The 18,432-nt window shown below is 50.4% G+C and overlaps 2 protein-coding genes across 2 annotated transcripts in view; both read left to right on the top strand.

Annotated features, from left to right (window-relative positions):
• Positions 1-3,293, top strand: part of kif15 (kinesin family member 15) — a 102,429-nt gene extending 99,136 nt beyond the window's left edge. Inside the window, exon 35 of the mRNA XM_085989315.1 lies at positions 807-3,293. Within this exon, the coding sequence (XP_085845441.1) occupies positions 807-935 (129 nt within the window). The 3' untranslated portion in view covers positions 936-3,293. The remainder of the gene's footprint in view (positions 1-806) is intronic.
• Positions 3,294-5,740: 2,447 nt separating this feature from the next.
• tmem42a (transmembrane protein 42a) lies at positions 5,741-16,886 on the top strand. The gene is made up of 3 exons (XM_085989313.1): positions 5,741-5,930; positions 9,347-9,490; positions 16,679-16,886. Exons 1-3 carry the CDS (start codon positions 5,769-5,771, stop codon positions 16,817-16,819), a joined length of 447 nt encoding a protein of 148 aa, XP_085845439.1. The 5' UTR covers positions 5,741-5,768; the 3' UTR covers positions 16,820-16,886.
• Positions 16,887-18,432: the final 1,546 nt, after the last annotated feature.

Genomic DNA, 18,432 nt, shown 5'->3' with positions numbered 1-18,432 from the left:
TACGTGAATGCACCAATGGAAAACTGGCGGGAACAAGAGACCCGATTTATTTACCTTCCCTCTTCTGAATTTGTCAGCTGGGGCTCAGTGGGTTGCACTCGGTCCTCTGAGTCAGAAGGTTGCGGGTTCAAGGTCCCACTTCAGAGATAAGAGCACAAAAATCTAGGCTGATTCTCCCAGTGCGGTACTGAGGGAGTGCTGCACTGTCGGCGGTGCGGTCTTTATGCTCTCTCAGGTGGACGTAAAAGCTCCCATGGCACTATTTTGAAGTATAGCAGGGGCGTTCTCCCCGGTGTCCTGGGGCTAATATTTATTCCTCAATCAAAATCACTAAAACAGATTATCTGGTCATTATCACATTGCTGTTTGTGGGAGCTTGCTGTGTGCAAATTGGCTGCCGTGTTTCCTACATTACAACAGTGACTACACTTCAACAAAAAGTACTTCATTAGCTGTAAAGCGCTTTGGGACATCCGGTGGTCGTGAAAGACGCTATAGAAATGCAAGTCTTTCTATTTTGGGTACCCCAGAATACGATTCCACCTGAATCGTTTTCAACCACTGACCTCACTCGGCAAGTTCTGCAGCCCCTCGGGTGCATTCGAGGTTTTATGACCCTCTATATATAAATCTTTCGCAAACAGATTCGTAATTCAATTTTGTATATGAGATGCTAAGTGGAGATAGTTTCTCTGTGTATATATACCCTCTCAGCATCTCCCTCAGCTGGCCTCTTGCAGCTCAAGGTGCATAGTCCACTGTTGTAGCAGTATTGCATTGTTAATATGCATTTTTGTTTTTTTTAGGAAGTGAATGTGCTGAAATTGGAGAACTCAAAGCTGAAAGAGCTCAAGAAACTTGACCCGAATAAGTTTACTCTGCTCGATACATCAGACTGTGTGCTGAGGGAACAAGATGAAAATATGCAGCAATAATGTGTTTTTTTTCTATTTCTATTTCATCTTCTAGTAGATGGTATCAAACTTACTGTCCTTTTTTAACCTGTTAATGGCAATCTGATTTGAAGCATCCTATCGGGTCCTTGAGAGAAGCTGAAGGTGTCAAATTGATTATGTAATGATTGGTGCAATCCTTACACTTTGTGCACAGTTACCCTCCAGTGAGGTGGTTTGTTTTATAGTAAACTTTAACTTCAATTACCTAAAGTATCTCCGAAGTCTATCCCTTGTGGTATGGTTGCCTCCATATTTCACTGAACAGTTCGTAGGCTGTCACTTTCTGCCACCACTGGATTATTGTCCTTAGCTATCCTTCAATTAGTATCAAAAAGTATTTGTGGTTTTACTTTTTTATGTTTCTTCACACGGCAAGTAACTGTTTTGGTTCGTTGGGTTGGGGGGGATTTTAAATTTGGGCAATAGATTTCCACCAGGTAAGAGTGCAGCAATATCTTGCAGCTGACTCTCAGCGGCAGCACAGGGACATTAAAATACCTCCAGCAGGCACTCGGAAACAACTTGAACCTCCACCACCCCATTTCAGTGATCATTGTCAGATTGCTGCAGTGCTCCAAGTTGGAGTTCTGAATTCCAAGAGCAGTATTCCTGACTTCCGTATCGTGCCATGGACTGGCGGCAGATAAAATCTTTCACTGGCCTTGCTGTGCTTTTGTTGGATTCCATCCCATATTCTACCCCCCCCCCCAAAAATCTCCTTGAAAATGATGACTGCAAGGGTGTAATTGAGAACTAGCAGCCCTCCAGTACCCTGGATGATGTCTGACATTTGCTCATAGAGGACACGCGCACACACACACGGATTTAAGGCCAATTGCAGCACTTTACTGCTAGCTTGATTGCAGCCAACTAATTATCATAGGCTGGTGAATCAGAATCATACAATACCACACATTGATATTCCCAAGAGTGTGTGTGTATATTGATTGTGTGTATGTGTGCAAATCGGTGGAGAATGTAAGGTTGTTAACGGGCTGTCATCTTTGGGGACGACGACAGACAAAATGCCTCCTACCTCTCGTTTAGAGACACACTCGCAATTATGTGATACAATAGCAAAATCCTGTGGATGCTGGAAATCTGCAATAACAGCCGGTGCGGCAGCATCCGTGGCGAGAGAAACCGAGTTAACGTTTCAGGTCTGGGACCCTTCCATCAGAACTGGAGGTGGTGAGAGATGTAACCGATTTTAAGCAGGTGCAGAGGCAGGGAGAGGGGAGGGAGGAGAGAGAAAATATGGCAAATGGGGATGGCAAAAAACTAAGGGTCCCAGACCTGAAACGTTCACTCTCTCCACGGATGCTGCCTGACCTGCTGAGTGTTTCCAGTGTCTTCTGTTATTTCAAAAAACTAACTTCAGTTTGTTCACCTCCATCTGAGAAATGGAAATGAGCTGAAGGTTTGGATTGTAGCACGTTTAATAATAATACTCCTCATTCCCTTCAAATGTGAAACTGAAAACCATTGTAAATGTGGTGCAGCCATTAGTAGGCTATAGATTCACCTGCCTGATTTACCACACCGAGTTTCCTATCTCGGTCATGCCAATGGGGAGGGAGGGAGGAGATCAGTGCCAAATAGAGAGCGAGCACTTCCAACAGTGGAAGAAGGAAGCAGCAGTATGATTCACACTTGCCCCCTCTCTAGCATTCCCCGGTGGCTGAAATAAGAACAGAGCACATTAATTGTGTAAAACTTGAGGAAAGAGTATTGTATGTGCAGATGCCTGAACGGCAGAGAAGCGCATATTTTAACACTGTGGCGATGGATTACGGCCACTCTCTATGAAATAAAAGTACATTGATTTTAAAAAAAACTAAAATGAACTTCTGAACCCAAACGTACTCTATTTTCTAAGGAGCAAATGATGAGTCTGGCCGTACTGTCTCTTTGTACTTACGAGTCCGATTCGGGAAAGGATTGGAGTCATATATGGCTTAGCTGTTTGGTTTTCAAATACACGCGAGAATGTTCCAAGGACGTTGGAACAATTTGCTGTTGGCGTAAGACGCTGCGGGTTTTAAGCACAGCGTTGATGGATGTTGACGGGGATTCTGTCCCCTTGGAAGACTTAAATGGAATTGGAAATGAAGCGGATCAAGCCTTGGAAGTTCAGTTTCAAGTTAACGGTGCTTTACTGTTTGTCAGTCTTGTAATGCAAATAAAATGGCAGCTCTGCAACCGTAAATGAGCCCTTTAAAATAAAAAAAATCTTGTCTTTCTCTGTAGTCTATTTTGTGTCCAACTGAGAATATATAGTTTTTATACATAATTTAGCTGCAAATAGCAATTTCTAATAAATGAACTTGGGTTCTACATTTGTTTGTTTGCCTGATTTGATTTAATAAGATTGATCAGTTTTGCCTGGAATGTGTTTAACAATATGTTTGATTGAAGTGTATAAATAATTGATCATTGCAGTGGATCCTTGTGCCAACCCAAATCCAGAGTGTTTGCAAGCTGCAGCTGCTTAAACTGGCTCACTGGGATTAGTTTGGTGAGATGCTGGGAAAGAAATGGGTCAGTTTATGGAAGTAAAAGTTAAATAGTGGGTAATCTGTTGCATGAGGAGCTGTGGGATGAGCTGTTTGAGGAGTCATAGTCCTTATGGCACAGAAGGAAGCCATTTGGCCCATTGAGTCAATGCCGGCTTTCTGCAGAGCAATCCTGTCAGTCCCATTCCCCCGCTCTATCCCCATAGCACTGCAAGTTTATTTCCCTCGAGTCCCTGTCCAATTTCCTTTTGATATCATTGAACATCTCCGCTTCCACCACCCTCGTCGGCAGCGAGTTCCAGGTCATTACCACTCTGCGTAAAAACGTTCTTCCTCACATCCCCCCCACCGTATCTCTTACCCACAAACCTTAAATCTGTCCCCTATTCCTTGTACCATCAGCTAATGGGAACAGACTTTCTCTGTCTACCTTCCCTAAAATCCCTCATCCCTGGAACCATTCTGATAAAATATCTCTGCACCCTCTCAAGGACCTTCACATCCTTCCTAAAGTGTGGTGACCAGAACTGGACGCAATACTCCAGTTGTGGCCTAACCAGAGCTTTATAAAGGTTCAGCATAACTTCCCTGCTTTTGTTCCCTACTCAATACCTCTATTTATGAAGCCCAAGATCCCATATGCTTTGCTAATTATGTCCAGGCACCTTCAAAGATCAATACACATGAACCCCCAGGTCCCTCCACACTCTTGAATTGTGCCATTAAGTCTATATTGCCTCTTCCCCATTCCTTCTGCCAAAATGCATTGCCTCACACTTCTCTATTAAATTCCATCTACCAATTGCTTGCCCATTCTGCTAGCCTATCTATGTCCTATTGCAGTCGATTGGTATCCTCACTGTTTGCCACAACTCCAAGTTTGGTATCACAGGCAAATTTTGAAATTTTACTCTATTCCAATATCCAAATCATATAAAGATCAAAAAAAGCAGTGGTCCTAACGCTGACCCTTGGGGGACACTACTGTCTACTATCCTCCAGGCTGGAAAAACAACCATTTACCATAACTTGCTGTTTTCTGTCCTTAAGCCAATTTCTTATCCAAGCTGACACTGTCCCACCTATTCCATAAGCCTCAATTTTGTTAACCAGCCTTATATGTGGTACTTTGTCAAACGCTTTCTTAAAATCCATATAGACAACATCCGTTGCATTTCCTTCATCAACCTTCTCTGTTGCGTCATCAAAAAATTCAATTGGATTAGTCAAACACAATTTGCCTTTTATAAATCCGTGCTGGCTCTCCTTAATTAACTTAAACCTCTCCAAGTGCCTGTTAATTTTTTCCCTGATTATTGTTTCTAAAACCTTACCCACCACTGATGTTAAACTGACCGGCCTGTAGTTACTAGGATTGTCCTTGCACCCTTTCTTGAACAAGGGTGTCATATTTGCCACTTTCCAATCCTCTGGCACTTCCCCCATATCTAGGGAAGATTGGAAAATTATGGCAAGCCCTTCCGCTATCTCCTCCCCCAATTCCCTTAGCAACCTGGAGTGCAAGCCATACGGACCAGGAGACTTATCCACTCAGCATATCCCGCCTTTCCAGTACATCCTGCCTATCAATTTTCACCCCATCCATTACCTCTACCATCTCCGCTTCTGCTTCTACTGATATTTTGTCAACATCTTCGTAAACACTGATACAAAGAACTCATTAAGTATTCTAACTTTGCCCTGCGCCTCTAAGCATGTAACATCTTTGTCCCTAATAGGCCTCACCTCACCTCTTACTACCCGCTTACTATTACATGCCGGTAGAAGATTTTTGGGTTCCCTGTTATGTTAACTGCCATTATATTCTCTCTGCCCGTCTTATTTTCTTCGCTTCCCCTCATCTTATTGTATTTGGCCTGGTTCTCACTTGAATTCACCGGACATGCATCATACACCCACTTTTTTTGTTTCATCAAATTCTCTATCTTCCCTCATCAGCCAAGGAACCCTGGCTTTGAATCCCCTACCGTTCCCTCTTCTTGAAATGTACCTAGCCTGTACCTGAAACATCTCCTTAAAGATCACCCATTGTTCCCTTACAGTTGAGCTGAGATGGGGCTGATAGAAGAGTTGAGGAGGGGCTGAGAGAGGAGTTGAGGGTCTGAGGGAGGAGTTGAGGGACTGAGTGGGGCTGATGGAGGAGTTGAGGGGCTGATGGAGGAGTTGAGAGGCGGAGGGGAGGAGTTGAGGGGCTGATGGTCTCCGGGGGGGGTCAGGCGTTTCCAGGAAGTGACGTTAAGGCCGGAAGTGGCGGGCGGTGTGGGCTAGTTTTGAAATGGCGGCGGCGGGAGAAGGAGGGCCCGGGGTGAGCGGGGGCCGCGGGCTGGTCATGGCTCTCGCTTCCGGCTCCCTCGGGGCTCTGGCCTCGGCCGCCGCCAAACTGTCGCTGGGAGCCGAGAGTGAGCGGTGGGCGGGCCGCGGGGGAGAGGCCGCAAGGGTGAGTGTGGGGGGAAATTGGGGCTGGGTGGGGTGGGGTGGGGGAGCGGGGGGAAATTGGGGCCGGGTGGGGGAGCGGGGGGAAATTGGGGCCGGGTGGGGGAGCGGGGGGAAATTGGGGCCGGGTGGGGGAGCGGGGGGAAATTGGGGCCGGGTGGGGGAGCGGGGGGAAATTGGGGCCGGGTGGGGGAGCGGGGGGAAATTGGGGCCGGGTGGGGGAGCGGGGGGAAATTGGGGCCGGGTGGGGGAGCGGGGGGAAATTGGGGCCGGGTGGGGGAGCGGGGGGAAATTGGGGCCGGGTGGGGGAGCGGGGGGAAATTGGGGCCGGGTGGGGGAGCGGGGGGAAATTGGGGCCGGGTGGGGGAGCGGGGGGAAATTGGGGCCGGGTGGGGGAGCGGGGGGAAATTGGGGCCGGGTGGGGGAGCGGGGGGAAATTGGGGCCGGGTGGGGGAGCGGGGGGGAAATTGGGGGCCGGGTGGGGGAGCGGGGGGGAAATTGGGGCCGGGTGGGGGAGCGGGGGGGAAATTGGGGCCGGGTGGGGGGAGCGGGGGGAAATTGGGGCGGTGGGAGCGGGGATGGGGGAGGGGGCGGGGGGAAATTGGGGGCCGGGTGGGGGAGCGGGGGGAAATTGGGGCCGGGTGGGGGGGAGCGGGGGGAAATTGGGGCCGGGTGGGGGGAGCGGGGGGAAATTGGGGCCGGGTGGGGGAGCGGGGGGAAATTGGGGCCGGGTGGGGGAGCGGGGGGAAATTGGGGCCGGGTGGGGGAGCGGGGGGGAAATTGGGGGCCGGGGTGGGGGGAGCGGGGGGAAATTGGGGCCGGGTGGGGGAGCGGGGGGAAATTGGGGGCCGGGTGGGGGAGCGGGGGGAAATTGGGGCCGGGTGGGGGAGCGGGGGGAAATTGGGGCCGGGTGGGGGGAGCGGGGGGAAATTGGGGCCGGGGTGGGGGAGCGGGGGGAAATTGGGGCCGGGTGGGGGAGCGGGGGGAAATTGGGGCCGGGTGGGGGAGCGGGGGGAAATTGGGGCCGGGTGGGGGAGCGGGGGGGAAATTGGGGCCGGGTGGGGGAGCGGGGGGAAATTGGGGCCGGGGTGGGGGAGCGGGGGGGGAAATTGGGGCCGGGTGGGGGAGCGGGGGGAAATTGGGGCCGGGTGGGGGAGCGGGGGGAAATTGGGGCCGGGTGGGGGAGCGGGGGGAAATTGGGGCCGGGTGGGGGAGCGGGGGAAATTGGGGCCGGGTGGGGGGAGCGGGGGGAAATTGGGGCCGGGTGGGGGAGCGGGGGGAAATTGGGGCCGGGTGGGGGAGCGGGGGGGGGGGAAATTGGGGCCGGGTGGGGGAGCGGGGGGAAATTGGGGCCGGGTGGGGGAGCGGGGGAAATTGGGGCCGGGTGGGGGAGCGGGGGGGAAATTGGGGCCGGGTGGGGGAGCGGGGGAAATTGGGGCCGGGTGGGGGAGCGGGGGGAAATTGGGGCCGGGTGGGGGAGCGGGGGGAAATTGGGGGCCGGGTGGGGGAGCGGGGGGAAATTGGGGCCGGGTGGGGGAGCGGGGGGAAATTGGGGCCGGGTGGGGGAGCGGGGGGAAATTGGGGCCGGGAGGGGAGGGGGGAAATTGGGGCCGGGAGGGGAGGGGGGAAATTGGGGAGGGGAGGGGGGAAATTGGGGCCGGGAGGGGAGGGGGGAAATTGGGGCCGGGAGGGGAGGGGGGAAATTGGGGAGGGGAGGGGGGAAATTGGGGCCAGGAGGGGAGGGGGGAAATTGGGGCCAGGAGGGGAGGGGGGAAATTGGGGCCAGGAGGGGAGGGGGGAAATTGGGGCCGGGAGGGGGGAAATTGGGGCCGGGAGGGATGGGGGGAAATTGGGGCCGGGAGGGGAGGGGGGAAATTGGGGCCGGGAGGGGAGGGGGGAAATTGGGGCCGGGAGGGGAGGGGGGAAATTGGGGCCGGGGGGGGGGATTGGGGCCGGGATGGCGGGGGGGGGGGGGAAATTGGGGGAGGGGGGGTGAAATTGGGGCCGGGAGGGGAGGGGGGGGGAAATTGGGGGAGGGGGGGGGGAAATTGGGGCCGGGAGGGGAGGGGGGGGGGAAATTGGGGCCGGGAGGGGAGGGGGGGGGGGGGGAAATTGGGGCCGCGGGGGGGGGGAAATTGGGGCCGGGAGGGGAGGGGGGAAATTGGGGCCGGGGGGGGGGTGGAAATTGGGGCCGGGCCGGGAGGGGAGGGGGGGGGGAAATTGGGGCCGGGAGGGGGGGGGAAATTGGGGCCGGGAGGGGGGAAATGGGGCAATAGGGGGAGGGGGGAATGGGGCAATAGAGGGGGGAATGGGGCAATAGAGGGAGGAGGGGGAATGGGGCAATAGAGGGAGGAGGGGGGAATGGGGCAATAGAGGGAGGAGGGGGGAATCGGGCAATAGTGGGAGGAGGGGAATGGGGCAGTAGAGGGAGGGGGAATGGGGCTGTAGAGGGAGGGGGGAATGGGGCAGTAGAGGGAGGGGGAATGGGGCAATAGAGGGAGGGGGAATGGGATAATAGAGGGAGGGGGAATGGGATAATAGAGGGATGGGGGAATGGGGCAATAGAGGGAGGAGGGGGTTGAATGGGGCAATAGAGGGAGGAGGGGGAATGGGGCAATAGAGGGAGGAGGGGGGGAAGTGGGGCAATAGAGGGAGACCACCCAGGTAAGGGGGAGAGAGATGGGGGAGGAGGGAGTGCAGAGGGGGTAATAGAGGTGGAGAGGCTGCCTGGGTAAGAGGGAGAGTGTGTGGGGGGTATATGGGGAGGGGAAGAGAATGGGGAATAGAGGAGGAGGAGGGGATGATTACGGAGGAGGGGATGGTGGGGTGGGGGAGAGGAGGGTGGGCGAGAGGATTGGGTGAGGGAGAGGAGGGGATGATGGGAGGGGAGGGGGATGATAGGGGGTGAAGGAGAGAAGGGGATGATGGGAGAGAGGAGGGGATACTGAAAGAGAATGGGGGTAATAGAGGGGGGAGAGAGGGTGTGTCGGGGGTGGGAATGGGGTAATATAGGTGGAATGGCCAGCCAGGTAAGGTGGGGGGAGGAGGAGGGAATCCTGAGAGTGAATGGGGGCAATAGAGGGTGGAGGGAGGGAGGGATGGGGGGAATTGGATAACACAGGGAGGGGGAGTGCAGAGGGAGAGAGGCTGCCCGGGTAAGGGGGGGCGGTGGAATGGGGGTGAGTGCGTGGTCGAGGGTGGTGATGTAGTTGGTTGTGGAGGACGCTCTACTCGCTGGGCTGGGGCAGCCTCGCTGATTGAACTGTCAATGGCTATATTTAGGCCACAATAACACACCTGTGCCTCCCTGGCGGGCGGGCGTTAGTGCTTGTGGTTTTCATTTTACGTTGTTAAATTTGAGGTGTGTTGAATAATATGTCCTAATTTTTGTTCAGATTTTGATACATTACTATCTTGCAGCTGCACACACTACTTCGGTTAGGCTGTGGTGGTCTGGTATTCCTCTTTAATGCTTTGATGTGGACATTTTTTGCGAAAGCCCTGCGATACTCTTCCTCAGCAAGAGCATCTCTGACCAGTGTCGCTTCCAATTTTCTCTCATCGGTAAGTGTAGTTGGCCGTTTCATTACAGCAGCTTAAGTTTTTGTGCATTGTTGTGTTCACCCATGTAGAGTGGTTGCCTAAATGCCAAAAAGTAAAAATAGTTTGCAAATCTGGAGCACTGGCTGAACACTGCATATCATTTCTGTTGAGGCCACTCGGGCCCATTCAGTATACCCACACGAGACTGCGCCAGGGCGCATTTACATTCCAAGTTTAACAGAGGTGCAGTGATTTTGGCTTCACATTAACTCTCCTTCTTAGGCAGTCCCTCGGAGCCGAGGATGACTTGCTTCCACACTAAAAATGAGTTCTCAGGTGACTGATGAGTCCAATGTGGGACCTACAGTCTCTGTCACAGGTGGGGCAGATGGTGGTTGAAGGGGCGGGTGGGTGGGGTGCTTGGGTTGACGTGCGCTCCTTGCCCTGCCTGCGCTTGGCTTCCGGCGAAGAGACTCGAGGTGTTCGGCGCCTTCCCGGATGCTTCTCCTCCACTTTGTGCGGTCTTGGGCCAGGGATTCCCAGGTGTCGGTGGGGATGTTACACTTTTTAAGGAGGCTTTGAGGGTGCCCTTGAAGCGTTTCCTCTGCCCACCTGGGGCTCTCTTGCCGTGCCGGAGCTCCGAGTAGTGCGCTTGTTTTGGGAGTCTCGTATCGGGCATGTGGACGATGTGGCCCGTCCATCAGAGCTGATCGAGCGTGGTCAAAGCTTCGATGCTGGGGATGTTGGCCTGAGCGAGAACACTGACGTCAGTGCGCCTATCCTGCCAATGGATTTGCAAACTCTAAACGTGTGAAGTGTAACATTGGCTCTGAGGCCCAGGGATTCCAATTTGCTCCGGTGTTGGGTGATGTCCCGATTCTGGATTCAAGCTGCAGCAACAGTACAAAGTTGAAAGCGTTTCACTCCGACGCTACATTTATAATGCAGACACTTCCTTAATGTACGGAGTCTGAGCGAATCGCCTGATCGATTGCGTCATTGGTAATGGAGAGTTATCTACTGTTGTTTGAACCAAGGCAATGGTGTCTGATAGTTGCAAAGGAACAGGAAAATCATTTTGTGGCTGAAACCATTGTAGGAAACGTAATTAGGTACAAAAGATGGAATTCAAACTGCTGTCGTCACCCCTTCCACAGAAACCAACACTCAACCCCTGTGTCCTTGTAAACTGCTGCCCCATCTCCAACCTCCCTTTCCTTTTCAAAGTCCTTAAACAACTGGGAGTTCTTGTCTCCCAGATCCCTGTCCATCCATCCCTCCGCAACTTTCTGTTTCAATCTCTCCAGTCAGGTATCCGCCCCTCCCACAGCACGGAATGACCCTAACCCTCATTCTCTGGTACATTATTGTATTCCTGTTGTTGTTTTATCACCAGCAGTTTTGTTCATTTTGGCCTTTCCTCCCATTTTGTATATATTAAGCTTTTGCTCGTGCTGTGCAACAGTTAGTTTACTCCCAGTCCTGTGGTAACATTGCTCAGACTAACCACGAGTGAGGACAGCACCGAATGGCTTCTCTTCCAGTTTTTTCTCCATCTGGATGGCCAGACAGAAATGGACAACTCCCCATGTGCTGATGGGATGAATCAACGTTGTGCAACCTATTGCATTTTTAAACATCTTGTATCTTTGAAACATAGAAACATAGAAGATAGGAGCAGGAGTAGGCCATTCGGCCCCTCGAGCCTGCTCCGCCATTCAATGTGATCATGGCTGATCATCCAAATTCAGTACCCTGTCCCTGCTTTCTCCCCATATCCCTTGATCCCTTTAGCCTTAAGAAATATATCCAACTCCTTCTTGAATATATTTAATGTATTGGCCTCTATTGCCTTCTGTGGTAGAGAATTCCACAGGTTCACCACTCTCTGGGTGAAGAAATTCCTCCTCATTTCTGTCCTAAATGGCCTACCCCTTATCCTTAGACTGTGACCCCTGGTTCTGGACTCCCCAACCATCGGGAACACCCTTCCTGCATCTAGTCTGTCTAGTCCTGTAGAATTTTATAAGTTTCAATGAGATCCCCTCTCATTCTTCTAAACTCCAGCGAGTACAAGCCCAATCGACCCAATCTCTCATACGTCATTCCTGCCATCCCAGGTATCAGCCTGGTGAATCTTTGCTGAACTCCTTCCATGGCAAGAACATCCTTCCTCCGATAAGGCGACCAAAACTGCACACAAGATGTGGTCTCACCAAGGCCCTGTACAACTGCAGCAAGACATCCTCGCTACGAAGGCCAACATACCATTTGCCTTCTTAACCGCCTGCTGCACCTGCATGCTTACCTTCAGCGACTGGTGCACAAGGACACCCAGGTCTCGTTGAACTTCCCCTTCTCCCAATCTATTGCCATTCAGATAATAATCTGCCTTCCTGTTTTTGCCACCAAAGTGGATAACCTTGCATTTATCCATGTTATACTGCATCTGCCATACTTTTGCCCAATCACCCAACCTGTCCAAATCATCCTGGAGTTTCTCGGCATCCTCCTCAAAGCACACACGCCCACCCAGCTTTGTGTCGTCTGCAAATTTGGAGATATTACATCTAGTTCCCTTGTCTAGATCATTAATATATATTGTGAATAGCTGTTAGCTCATTTGGTAATAAAAGAAAGTTTTGCATTTCTATAGCGCCTTTCACGACCACCGGACATCTCAAAGCACTTTACAGCCAATGAAGTACTTTTTGAAGTGTGGTCACTGTTGTAATGTGGGAAACGTGGCAGCGAATTTGCACACAGCAAGCTCCCACAACCAGCAATGTGATAATGACCAGATCATCTGTTTTAGTGATGTTGATTGAGGGATAAATATTGTCCAGGACACTGGGGAGAACTCCCCTGCTCTTCTTCAAAATAGTGCCATGGGATCTTTTACATCCACCTGAGGGAGCAGACAGGTCCTCGGTTTAATGTCTCATCTGAAAGACGGCACCTCCGACAGTGCGGGACTCTCTCAGTACTGCATTGGAGTGTCAGCCTGGATTTATGTGCTCAAGTCTCTGGAGTGTGACTTGAACCCACAACCTTCTGACTCAGAGGCAAGTGTGCTGCCCACTGAGCCACTACATTGTACTGTACGGTCAGGTGTTATTAAAAATTGCCAACGGTTGAAGAGAGGTCGAGGAAGCATAGTGCACCACAGGGTGTTCAGTGTGACTTTGGTTAGGGCTGTTTTGGTGCTGTGGCCTGATTGGAGCAATTCAAACAGGAAGTAGCAAGAAAGATGAGCACAGATTTGGGAGGTGACCACATGTTCACAGACTTTGGAGAGGGAATGATAAGTTGGAGATCGGGCAGTAGTTTGCGTGGAACAAGGGGTCATGGGTTTTTTTGTTTGATGATGGCAGAGGACAGTACTGAGGAGAGGGATTTACAATGTCAGCCAACATCAGGGCAAGGAAAAGAAGTTGGGCGGTCAGCAGTTTACTGGAAATGGGGTCAAGGGACAGGAGGTGGGTCTCGCTGATGAGATGAGCTTGGAGGGGACATGACCCTGCATTTCGAAGAAGTTTATCTCCTTCAGCTAGTTAAATAAGAACATAAGAAATAGGAGCAGGAGTAGGCCAATCGGCCCCTCGAGCCTGCTCCGCCATTCAATAAGATCATGGCTGATCTGATCCTAATCGCCAATCTACTATCACTGAACCATCTCCTGAATCTAACAGAATTAGGCACACGAAATAGGAGCAGGATCAGGCTACATGGCCCCTGGGCCTGCTCCGCTACCCACAGGGCCATGACCGATCCGAACCTAAACTCATGTCCAAATTCCTGCCCGCTCCCCATAACCCTTTATTCCCTTTACTTCTAGGAAACTGTCTATTTCTGTTTTAAATTTATGTAATGATGTAGCTTCTACAGCTTTTTGGGGCAGCATATTCCATGGACCTACCACCCTCTGAGTGAAGTAGTTCCTCCTCATCTCAGTTTTGAAAGAGCAGTCCCTTATTCTAAGACTATGCCCCCTAGTTCTAGTTTCACCCATCATCGGGAACATCCTCCCCGCATCCACCCGATCCAACCCCTTCACAATCTTATATGTTTCAATAAGATCACCTCTCATTCTTCTGAACTCCAATGAGTAGAGTCCCAATCTACTCAACCTCTCCTCATATGTCCATCCCCTCATCCCCGGGATTAACCGAGTGAACCTTCTTTGTACTGACTCGAGAGCAAGTATGTCTTAAGTATGGACACCAAAACTGTATGCAGTATTCCAGGTGCGGTCTCACCAATACCTCCCTATTTTTATATTCTATCCCCCTAGCAATGAAAGCCAACATTCCATTGGCCTTCTTAATCACTTGCTGCACCTGCATACTAACCTTTTGAGTTTTGTGCACCAGGGCCCCCAGATCCCTTTGTACTTCAGTACTTTCCAGTTTCTTGCCATTAAGATAATAACTTGCTCTATGATTTTTCCTGCCAAAGTGCATAACCTCACACTTTCCAGTATTGTATTCCATCTGCCAAATCTCTGCCCACTTACTTAGCCTGTCTATGTCCCCTTGCAGGTTTTTTATGTCCTCCTCACTCACTACTTTCCCTCCCATCTTAGTATCATCTGCAAACTTTGATATGTTACACTCGGTCCCCTCCTCCAAATCGTTAATATAGATTGTAAAGAGTTGGGGACCCAGCACTGACCCCTGTGGAACACCACTAGTTACTGATTGCCAGTCCGAGAATGAACCATTTATCCCAACTCTCTGCTTTCTGTTAGATAGCCAATCCTCTATCCATGCCAGAATATTACCCCCAATCCCGTGATTTTTTATCTTAAGCAATAATCTTTTGTGTGGCACCTTGTCAAATGCCTTTTGGAAGTCTAAATACACTACGTCCACTGGTTCCCCTTTATCCACCCTATATGTTACTTCCTCAAAGAACTCCAGCAAATTTGTCAAACATGACTTCCCCTTCATAAAACCATGCTGACTTTGTCCTATTAAATTATGATTATCCAAATGTCCTGTTACTGTCTCCTTAATAATGGACTCCAATATTTTACCTACCACAGATGTTAGGCTAACTGGTCTATAGTTTCCAGCATTCTGTCTACTGCCCTTTTTAAATAAGGGCGTTACATTAGCAGTTTTCCAGTCTGCCGGGACCTTTGCTGATTCCAGGGAGTTTTGGAAAATTATTACCAATGCATCCACAATCCCTACCGCCACTTCCCTCAAGACCCTAGGATGTAAGCCATCAGGTCCAGGTGATTTATCTGCCTTGAGTCCCATTATTTTACCGAGTACCACTTCCTTAGTGATTTTGATCGTGTTTAGCTCCTCCCCCTCCCCTATAGCCCCCTGTTTGTCCAGTGTTGGGATATTCTTAGTGTCTTCTACTGTAAAGACTGATACAAAATATTCATTCAGTGTTTTTGCCATCTCCATATTTCCCACCATTAATTTCCCGGTGTCATCCTCTAAGGGACCAACATTTACTTTAGCCACCCTTTTTCTTTTTATATAACTATAAAAACTCTTACTATCTGTTTTTATATTTTTTGCTAATTTACTTTCATAATCTATCTTCCCTTTCTTAATCAATCTTTTTGTTACTTTTTGCTGTCTTTTAAAGTTTTCCCAATCCTCTATCCTCCTACTAGATTTGGCTACCTTAAATGCAAGTGTAGTCATATTAGGAAATCATTCATTTAAACTGATCAGTGACGAGGTCCACAGTTTTATAGTAAAACAGTTGGATTTCTGGGAGCCGTTACTGGCTACTACTCGGACATAGAACTATTCAGATTATTTCCCCTCAAAAAGTCACGGACGAGGATTGTATAGTGAGCTACCAGAGAAAACATGTCTCTCTATATTTTCCAATCTCAAAACAGACTATTAATGGCCTCTTGGCATGTCACCCTGTGGCTCAGTGGGCAGCACTCTCGCCTCGGAGTCAGAAAGTTGTGGGTTCAAGACTCCAGAGACTTGAGCACAAAAATCTAGGCTGACACTCCAGGGCAGTACTGAGGGAGCGCCGTACTGTCGGGGGGGCAGTACTGAGGGAGCGCCGCACTGTCGGAGGGGCAGTACTGAGGGAGCGCCGCACTGTCGGAGGGGCAGTACTGAGGGAGCGCTGCACTGTCGGAGGGGCAGTACTGAGGGAGCGCCGTACTGTCGGAGGGACAGTACTGAGGGAGCGCCGCACTGTCGGAGGGGCAGTACTGAGGGAGCGCCGCACTGTCGGAGGGGCAGTACTGAGGGAGCGCCGCACTGTTGGAGGGGCAGTACTGAGGGAGCGCTGCACAGTACAGGAGGTGCCGTCTTTCGGATGAGACGTTAAACCGAGGCCCCGCCTGCTCTCAGGTGGATGTAAAAGATCCCATGGCACTATTTTGAAGAAGAGCAGGGGGAGTTCTCCCCGGTGTCCTGGGACCAATATTTATCCCTCACTCAACATCACTAAAACAGATTATCTTTTTTAAAATTCATTTATGGGATGTGGGCGTCGCTGGCTAGGCCTGCATTTAGTGCCCATCCCTAATTGCCCTTGAGAAGATGGTGGTGAGCCGCCGCCTTGAACCGCTGCAGTCCATATGGTGTAGGTACACCCACAATGCTGTTAGGAAGGGAGTTCCAGGATTTTGGCCCAGCGACAGTGAAGGAACGGCGATACAGGTCCAAGTCAGGATGGTGTGTGGCTTGGAGGGGAACTTGTAGGTGGTGATGTTCCCATGCGTCTGCTGCCCTTGTCCTTCTAAGTGGTAGAGGTCACGGGTTTGGAAGGTGCTGTTGAAGGAGCTTTGGCGAGTTGCTGCAGTGCATCTTGTAGATGGTACACACTGCAGCCACGGTACGCCGGTGGTGGAGGGAGTGAATGTTTAAGGTGGTGGATGGAGTGCCAATCAAGCGGGCTGCTTTATCCTGAATGGTGTCGAGCTTCTTGAGTGTTGTTGGAGCTGCACTCATCCAGGCAAGTGGAGAGTATTCCATCACACTCCTGACTTGTGCCTTGTAGATGGTGGAAAGGCTTTGGGGAGTCAGGAGGTGAGACACTGGTCATCATCACATTGCTGTTTGTGGGAGCTTGCTGTGCGCAAATTGGCTGCCGCATTTCCTACATTACAACAGTGACTACACTTCAAAAAGTACTTCATTGGCTGTAAAGCGCTTTGGGACGTCCTGAGGTCGTGAAAGGCGCTATATAAATGCAAGTCTTTCTTTCTTTCAGGCTTTTCTGGGCAAACTGCTGTTTGGAGAAGTTCACGAACTGTTGTGGTGGATTGGGATCACAATGACTTTATGCGGATTGCTGCTGCTTCACACAGTTCGGGAACTGAAGGACCAAAGTGCTTACAAAAAGGAGGAATAAACTGTATTTTGGGGTTCTGGGAATCGCTGCTAATGATGGGAAACAGGAAATAAATGAACTGAAACGATTGAGAGCACGGTGAATGTCTCACTTCTAGCTTTCTCTGTACAGCTATGGTCATCGGACATCTTTTGCGGAAACATGGTAGGAGCTTCCCTTCCCTTCCCTCCATTTGGTAATCAGGAGGAATGCAAAGCTCAAATGAGACAGACAGGACTGTCCTATTTCTCCAACCAGTGGAAGAGCCTCCATAAGAACGTGTGCAGAATAAGCAAAGTTATCCCAGTACATCAAGCCCGTTCCTTCCACAGACCGCGAGTATCTCCTCGATCCATTTAATTCCCTGGATGAAAATCCTGCCGAATTTCTTCTTCAGAAGTTATAGAGCAAAACTCTGATATATCTATCCACCTCCACATTCAACTCTGGCTGGTTATGTTCCACAGATGGCATTTCCTTGGTAACATAAGAAATAGGAGCAGGAGTAGGCCAATCGGCCCCTCGAGCCTGCTCCGCCATTCAATAAGATCATGGCTGATCTGATCCTAACCGCCAATCTACTATCACAGAACCATCTCCTGAATCTAACAGAATTAGACACACGAAATAGGAGCAGGATCAGGCTACACGGCCCCTGGGCCCGCTCCGCTACCCACAGGGCCATGACCGATCCGAACCTAGACTCATGTCCAAATTCCTGCCCACTCCCTGTAACCCTTAGTTCCCTTTACTTCTAGGAAACTGTCTATTTCTGTTTTAAATTTATGTAATGATGTAGCTTCTATAGCTTTTTGGGGCAGCATATTCCATGGACCTACCACCCTCTGAGTGAAGTAATTCCTCCTCATCTCAGTTTTGAAAGAGCAGCCCCTTATTCTAAGACTATGCCCCCTAGTTCTAGTTTCACCCATCATCGGGAACATCCTCCCCGCATCCACCCGATCCAACCCCTTCACAATCTTATATGTTTCAATAAGATCGCCTCTCATTCTTCTCAACTCCAATGAGTAGAGTCCCAATCTACTCAACCTCTCCTCATATGTCCATCCCCGGGATTAACCGAGTGAACCTTCTTTGTACTGACTCGAGAGCAAGTATGTCTTAAGTATGGACACCAAAACTGTATGCAGTATTCCAGGTGCGGTCTCACCAATACCTTGCACAACTGAAGCAATACCTCCCTATTTTTATATTCTATCCCCCTAGCAATGAAAGCCAACATTCCATTGGCCTTCTTAATCACTTGCTGCACCTGCATACTAACCTTTTGAGTTTTGTGCACCAGGACCCCCAGATCCCTTTGTACTTCAGTACTTTCCAGTTTCTTGCCATTAAGATAATAACTTGCTCTACGATTTTTCCTGCCAAAGTGCATAACCTCACACTTTCCAGTATTGTATTCCATCTGCCAAATCTCTGCCCACTTACTTAGCCTGTCTATGTCCCCTTGCAGGTTTTTTATGTCCTCCTCACTCACTACTTTCCCTCCCATCTTAGTATCATCTGCAAACTTTGATATGTTACACTCGGTCCCCTCCTCCAAATCGTTAATATAGATTGTAAAGAGTTGGGAACCCAGCACTGACCCCTGCGGAACACCACTAGTTACTGAT

This window comes from Somniosus microcephalus, chromosome 5 (assembly GCF_052327205.1).
Source record: "Somniosus microcephalus isolate GS21.2 chromosome 5, FLI_Smic_1.0, whole genome shotgun sequence".
Taxonomy (NCBI): domain Eukaryota; kingdom Metazoa; phylum Chordata; class Chondrichthyes; order Squaliformes; family Somniosidae; genus Somniosus; species Somniosus microcephalus.
Note: the sequence above shows the minus strand (reverse complement) of the source record. Positions and strands in the feature narration are given on the sequence as shown.

Excerpts from the sequence above, each read along its gene's own strand:
- tmem42a (XM_085989313.1), top strand. The coding sequence starts at position 5,769 with ATGGCGGCGGCGGGAGAAGGAGGGCCCGGGGTGAGCGGGGGCCGCGGG. Across the intron at positions 5,931-9,346 it reads GCGGGGGAGAGGCCGCAAGG|CTGCACACACTACTTCGGTT; the intron begins GTGAGTGTGGGG and ends ACTATCTTGCAG. Across the intron at positions 9,491-16,678 it reads CTTCCAATTTTCTCTCATCG|GCTTTTCTGGGCAAACTGCT; the intron begins GTAAGTGTAGTT and ends TCTTTCTTTCAG.